General features: G+C 36.1%; 1 protein-coding gene across 1 annotated transcript; it reads right to left on the bottom strand.

Moving 5' to 3' along the window:
• Positions 1–219: 219 nt before the first annotated feature.
• LOTGIDRAFT_129439 (hypothetical protein) lies at positions 220–4,469 on the bottom strand (the record flags this gene model as incomplete). Its single annotated transcript, XM_009064824.1, has 6 exons — positions 220–474; positions 706–828; positions 1,710–1,951; positions 2,314–2,428; positions 2,972–3,163; positions 4,239–4,469. 6 exons carry the CDS (start codon positions 4,467–4,469, stop codon positions 220–222), a joined length of 1,158 nt encoding a protein of 385 aa, XP_009063072.1.
• Between the last annotated feature and the right edge of the window lie 3,319 nt (positions 4,470–7,788).

Genomic DNA, 7,788 nt, shown 5'->3' with positions numbered 1-7,788 from the left:
TGGGTTACTGAGAGAGCAAGTTATGTTATGCAACACTACCAATGAATGATACAGCAAAACAAAGCCACATTGTCTTTTCAACAGGTCTGAAAATTAATATATATTTCTACCATGCTTCATTTAGCAGATAATAAGCCTTGTATCAGGGACTTCAGTAGCAAAAATTCATAATGAAATTGGCCAAATAACACTCTTATACCCAGTCATTTCTTTGGTTTGTTATGTTATTCCTGCTCTGATCCACTGATATACTAGACAGCAAGAAATCCTCTTAATCCTTACCTTATCAGAAGCTGTCATAAACATAGAAGCTACAGTCAGTCTGTTGGTTCTTTCACTTGTTCCTTGTGTAAATTTCTTCCACGCCTCTTCCAGTCTGTAGACTCTCTCATTATTAGGTTCCAACTCGTATCGTAATGAACGACGTAAAACTAACGCCCCTTGTAACAACTGTTTACCATATTCATATGTTCCCTGAAAATATTTCAATTAACAATAAAATAATTAACTTTTAATATATAACAATAAGTTTCGATGATATTTCAGAATTCCTTGTAATACGTCAATAGACATTGACTTCTCTTTGAGATCTATATACTGTGATCCAGAAGTCACCAGACAGTAGACACTAATTAGGTGAGGTCACATCTTCAAGATAGGTGACGATAATATAATATATTAATACAATTAGCTATAAAAACTTACAGCTGCAGTAGATTCGAACTTTCTGTGTTGATCTTGAAGAGATTCTGACTCTGGTTGATTTTTACCCAAATCATTATGTTCCGTTACCATGACAGTACACAATTCTTCTATCCAATCAATGGCCTGAATTTAATTAAATAAATTAAGTTAGACTCTGCAGCGTTTTCCTTACATCAGATGACACCATTGCTTGTTTCCTTTGATATAGATCACATTCAGCTAGCTGTATCCCTTTTTATTTCAATAAATCCACTAGATTTCTTACAATGCAACAAAGTTCACCAGGGAAGTAAGGAATGATGTCTCTTTCAGGCCATCAACATGATAACTGTCATATTTTACCCCCCTCCCCCACCTAATCCCCACTTATCATTTTACATACAGAATAGCCTGTATCAAACTCTAAGCTCCAACTGTACATAGCTTCAAACGATACTTACAAAATTCAGCTTTTGTTGAAACCAAAAGCCTTTGAAACAGATGATACTATTGGAACCTAACAGATTAAAGATCCTTTTACGCAGTTATCCAATTATTATTATATATTATTTTTGACTTAACCCCAAGACAACGTATATTTTCAAATAATGTGAACGTGTGTGCGTGTGTGTGTGTGTGTGGGTGTGTGTGTGTGTGAATGATTATATGATTATGTAAATATCAAATTTTTTATAAAGTTGATAACCTGGTACCATGGCTATATACAGTATATTATATAACATGCAGTGTATTTTTGTGTTTGTGTCTTTTCAACTAAAATCATACTAATGACTAACTAATTTTCACATAATTAATAGACTTATCTATTGCTCTGTGACCTAGGCCAGTGCTTTCATTGAGACTCGTCTCAATACACCCTAACACTAACTTTATTTTGAATAGTAATATGAGTAAAGAATTTGAAAAAAAAACAAAAAAACTCTAAGCTCCTTTAAAAATACAGCAGTGGAACAAGACAAGAGCAATAATAATATAGTGTCTACAAAATGTATAAAACAAAGCACCTTATCAGCATCTCGTTCACAAGTTCTCAACTGTAGAATCTGCTGTAATTTTAGTTTTCTGACATCTGCTAGTTCATCACATCTCATCTTTCTTTCCTGTAAATCTTCTAGTTTCTGATTGATTCTTTTAATATGGCCGTCATAATCTGGCGTAATGTCTTTACCAAACGCATTTTTGATTGGTCGCGACATTTCGTCCAATAAACTCTGACCATCATTTAACGTCTGTTGCGCTGCGTGATCTATAACGAACATAAAAGTTGTAAATTAGATAAGATTATACGTTCAAAATGACCATTCCGTTTAACTCTTCAAAGAATAAGGCCATTCAAAATGACTTTATTGCACTTAATACAGCATTTCCTTCATTAATACTGCCTAACTCTTTTCTGAATAAAATTATTTCAATTAAAGAAAAATGTTCAAGCATTTGGGTTTCTTTATTTTGTGTTGTCTTTGAGAGCCTTTTGTTCACTACGATTCTTTGTCATAAATCGTCCAGTTTTACATTCAGAGATCCACAGAAAAAAAGCCTTTGTTAAATATCGCATAGCTTTAGGTTCAAGACAAGAATCCGAAAAAAAATAAATTCCATGATACATACCAATGGCTTGACACATTTCATTAAGTTGTTTAATGGCGGCCTCCGCTTCTTCCACTGTTTCTGCTGAGATATCAGACACAACTAGTTCTAGTAGAGCATCCAGCTGATGGGCAAACTGAAAAAAAACCAGTAATATGATACTAAATAACAGAACACATTTTCACATTTCACATTTGTTGAAACATTGCGTACAATAAACTCTGGAGTAGTATAGGCCTACAATATAAACTAATGATGACAATGTAAATTGTTGAAACATTGTGTACAATAAAACTCAGGAGTAGTATACCATATAACATTGCATCCAACAAAACTAAGGAGTAGTATTCCATAAAATCGTGTTCCTTTATTCAATGTGATCTCTACACCTAAATATCGTTCAAGGGTTAGTAGTATAATATTACTTGATATCTGAGTACCAAGTTAATTCTGAATGTCTTTTCATATAGCAAAAATTGTTAGAAATAAGTCATTTTTGATTTCATGCATCCTTCCAATACAACTGTATAAAATTCTTTCAACACACCAAACAGATTTGTCCCATTGTCATGTACTGTCACAAAAAGTCTTTAATAAAAACAACCAATTGGTATTGAAAACTTATTCTAATTCATTATGAGAGAAAGCATTTGAACCAACAACCATTAACCAATCTTACCTCTTCAGCAAACCTGTGGAAACGAACTGATGTAATCAATAATATCCTCCGACGCTCTAGTCTCGCAGCAAAACTACGTGATATTGTATCCATGTAGTCTCTTTCAGCCCGTATATCACTCGACACAATCGTCTCTTCATTGATGAGTTCTTCCCCTTGATGACGTAATTCTGCATATTGTCCATAGGTGTCCTGAAAACAGAGAATTTCGCACAATTACATTGAAAGTTACAAAGTCAATTGACCAATCATAGATCAGTTAACACATTCTTTTGACACTAAGTAATTGTGTATCATTAAAGACAGAAAACCATTCTCGGGACTGATGAGAAAACTGTTCTCAAGGGTCTTTCTACCAGCTGGTCCCTGGATAATCTTGACAATAACTTCGATTCTCAAGGGTCTTCCTACCAGCTGGTTCCTGGATAATCTTGACAATAATTTCGATTCTCAAGGGTCTCTCTACCAGCTGGTCCCTGGATAATCTGGACAATAACTTCGATTTTCAAGGGTCTTTCTACCAGCTGGTCCCTGGATAATCTTGACAATAACTTTGATTCTCAAGGGTCTCTCTACCAGCTGGTCCCTGGATAATCTTGACAATAACTTTGATTCTCAAGGGTCTCTCTACCAGCTGGTTCCTGGATAATCTTGACAATAACTTTGATTCTCAAGGGTCTCTCTACCAACTGGTCCCTGGATAATCTTGACAATAACTTTGATTCTCAAGGGTCTTCTACCAGCTGGTCCCTGGATAATCTTGACAATAACTTTGATTCTCAAGGGTTTTTTCTACCAGCTGGTCCCTGGATAATCTTGACAATAACTTTGATTCTCAAGAGTCTTTCTACCAGCTGGTTCCTGGATAATCTTGACAATAACTTCGATTCTCAAGGGTTTTTTTCTACCAGCTGGTCCCTGAATAATCTTGACAATAACTTTGATTCTCAAGGGTTTTTTCTACCAGCTGGTCCCTGGATAATCTTGACAATAACTTTGATTCTCAAGGGTCTTCCTACCAGCTGGTCCCTGGCTAATCTTGACAATAACTTCGATTCTCAAGGGTCTTTCTACCAGCTGGTCCCTGCATAATCTTGACAATAATTTCGATTCTCAAGGTTCTTTCTACCAGCTGGTTCCTGGATAATCCTGATCCTGTACGTCAGCTGATCTTGGACAAACAATGATTTTACAAGGATAGCAATCTAGGATCTAAGGATACATATCACAAGACGAAAAGTAAAGGAATAAAATATAGAAATCTTACAGTGCATTTAATCTCCATTTCTTCATGTCTCTTCCACAATTCTTGAGCTGATTCAAAAGAATCCCCGATATCAGTTCGAGATGCCAGTAGTTTCTCACCTGGTCCCAATATCCAATTAACAACCTGTAAGTTACCACAAAATAAAGAATGAATAAACAAGGGGAGGGGGTTAAAAAGTTCATAGGCTGACTCGGAAAGAGTAATGCCATAGCAATGAATCTTTGTATACATTAAATTCAACATTTTCTGATATTAACAGCATTGTTTCTTATCAGATAAACTGATGCTGACTGAGTGATTCAAGACTTAGAAAATTAGAACCAGAGACACCCTCCTCTTTTTAAATTCTTATGAATTTGGGGAATTAAACAAAATCCCCAAAATATGATATCTAGATGACATTTACAAAGTAAAAAGTTTTTTGAATTTTTTTTATAAATATAAACATAAGCACACATTATGTCTTCAAAATTTGTTTTTACAGAGGAAAATTTTCAATCAAAATTTGTGACTTTTTTGGGTTGAAATTCTTTGGAGGGAAATGCGTTTCTTTTTAATGTAAACTTACAATTGTAGACTAACAATACAATTTTGAGGCTGATATTCCAATTACCATAAAAATAATGGATAAAATTAAAAAAACTGTTTACTTTTCTCAGACAATAGTCTTCACCTCTCTGACCTCTCTGACCTCTCTGACCTCTCGGTCTTGGTATGATTAACACTTAGTTCCAGACTTTCTTGTAGCGGCAATGGCCGAGCCAGGTTTACGTTCGTTGAGGGGGGATGAGATATCTGAGATTGCCCGAATCTCTAACCTATTTATGAGATTTTTGCCCGAAAAACTTGCTTTTATGGCTGCCCCCTCTGCACCCCCCTCCCTTCCAGACTTACTGTTTTAACACAACGTTTCCAGTCTTCAGATTGAATATTTGAATTCAATGATTTATCTCGATCTTCTAGAAAATCACGAAGTTTATCAACACGATTCTCAAGGTATTGGATAACTCTCTTGATTTGTTTTTCTGCTTCCAGATTATCCAGTGTGCTGATAGAATCTTTACCGCTGCGAAATCGTCCATTTCCAGATCTCTGGAGGTTTGATAAGACTTCTCTACCTAAATATTGATACAACATATTATAATAGGTCCCCCATCTTCTTCATTATTGACATTTAGACACCCCACATTTAGAAAGGTGAAAAAAGGGTAAATATTTCAATCACAAATTATGGATAATTAGACCGTTTGGATACAAGTTCTTACAAGAGTTACATCCCTTGTTAGTTACGACTGATATTGATAACCTTTCTGCCAATAATAGCATTGTCATTGGAGATCATGTCATTATGACGTCATTACGTTAACGGAGATCACTAAGGAAATTTGTAGTTCATCATTAAATGAATGCAAATTTTTCACATTTTTTCACTGTAGCATGTGATAGTAAAATGTAAATATAATAATCTAACTTCCAGAACTATCTGTTTAAGGCCTCACCTTTTCGAAGAACTTCTGTAGGACCAGTCATAAGGGAATCCTGAAAGTAACGGTGCTGTCTCAGAGCTTCTAATGGACTAGCTTGTGGATCTTTCAGATTATAGGTTCTCTGGATCTTGATTTCCTCATTGTCAAGATGCTGCACCATAGATTGAGCTTCTCTCATAAACTTTTCTTGAGCCTGAAATAATACATTACCATACTGACAGGGCAGAAACATTCAAAACAATTCTGTTTATTAGCTTTATTTACTATATCTGTCTTTAGCAACAGGATTTAGCCGTCTAGATAACTGTTTAACTCTGAAGCAGAATTTGTCAAGCGTTGGATTCTTCACCCACCAACAGGGAACGTGAGCTGGGTTTAGACCGTCGTGAGACAGATTAGTTTTACCCTACTGGTAGGGAACTCTTTACGATTGGAGGGTTGGATTGTTCACCCACCAACAGAGAACGTGAGCTGGGTTTAGACAGGTTAGTTTTACCCTACTGGTAGGGAACTCTTTACTTACGGGGGCTGGATTGTTCACCCATCAACAAGGAACGTGAGCTGGGTTTAGACCGTTGTGAGACAGGTTAGTTTTACCCTACTGGTAGGGAACTCTTTACGATTGGAGGTTGTATTGTTCACCCACCAACAGGGAACGTGAGCTGGGTTTAGACTGTCATGAGACAGGTTAGTTTTACCCTACTGGTAGTGAACTCTTTACTTACGGGGGTTGGATTGATCACCCACCAACAGGGAACGTGAGCTGGGTTTAGACAGGTTAGTTTTACCCTACTGGTAGGGAACTCTTTACTTACAGGGGCTGGATTGTTCACCCACCAACAAGGAACGTGAGCTGGGTTTAGACCGTCGTGAGACAAGTTAGTTTTACCCTACTGATAGGGAACTCTTTACGATTGGAGGTTGGATTGTTCACCCACCAACAGGGAACGTGACCTGGGTTTAGACCGTCCTGAGACAGGTTAGTTTTATTTTTAAACTATGTCTGTATGTAGCAATGAATAAACAGGATTTAGCTATAGGATAGTTGCTTAAGTAACTGATAAAGCTTTATTCTATTTTTTATAACAATTTTCAGAATTCAAATCCTAGTACTCAGTTTTCCTATACGTATTTTAAAGGTATAGCATCAATTCAAACTGTCACCAATTTCTCACATGCAGTAATTACTGATATTAAAACATAACTACGAGTGAGACTGCTAACAATGCTCAGAAAGTGACAGAGTCTAAACCAAGACTGTTGATTTGGCTCTTTATTCTGGACATGACCGCCACGGCAGCTCAAATAATCGACTCTAAACTTATGTGTTGTGCTTTTGCTGAATCGCACAAAATGATAAAACATTTAAAAGTGGGGGGCCAAAGCCAGACCAGCCTCTGTGAACCTACCAGTATATTTTGTAGCCATACACTGTGATTATACGTTAGATATCCTCCAACTTCTTCAGGTAGCTGATTCCTGTCTATTACTCCGTGTAGCTGACCCTCTACTAAAAACTGAGGCTGGAATTTACAAAATCAAAATCCATTAGTCATTAGAACAAGAGTTGCAATAGCCAATGAGAACTCTGCAATGCTGCAATACCAGGGACATAATACCCAATAAATATTGTTAGCTTTTCAGATTCTCCAGAAATATGCCGAAATGAAAAACTCTTTGCTGAAGGGCATCAGGAAGAACAGAGGGTAAAAATGTAAATATAGGTTGACCAAATTGCTTTCAGTGGCTTTAAGGTTGTTGCTGATTGTGATAACAAAATATGGGTAATCAAGTTTTTACTCTGAAAGCCTCAATCATTATAAATATTACCTGTATATTGAAACTAGGAGTGTTTTTGACAAGACTGGCTCTTCTGTCATACTCCCTCTGTAAAACATATATTTCCTTCAAATAGTCTCCTAAACATTGCTGGAAAAAAATGATAGCCAAAATAAAAATGGATTGCTTTAAAACACGAAATATGAGAAATTCTACCCAAACTAACACTAATTTGTCATCTACTCAGTTTATATTTTAATCTCTCTATAAACTCTATTGAAATG

Source organism: Lottia gigantea, assembly GCF_000327385.1.
Source record: "Lottia gigantea unplaced genomic scaffold LOTGIsca_65, whole genome shotgun sequence".
NCBI classification, from domain to species: domain Eukaryota; kingdom Metazoa; phylum Mollusca; class Gastropoda; family Lottiidae; genus Lottia; species Lottia gigantea.
This window is presented reverse-complemented; position numbering and strand designations above follow the sequence as displayed.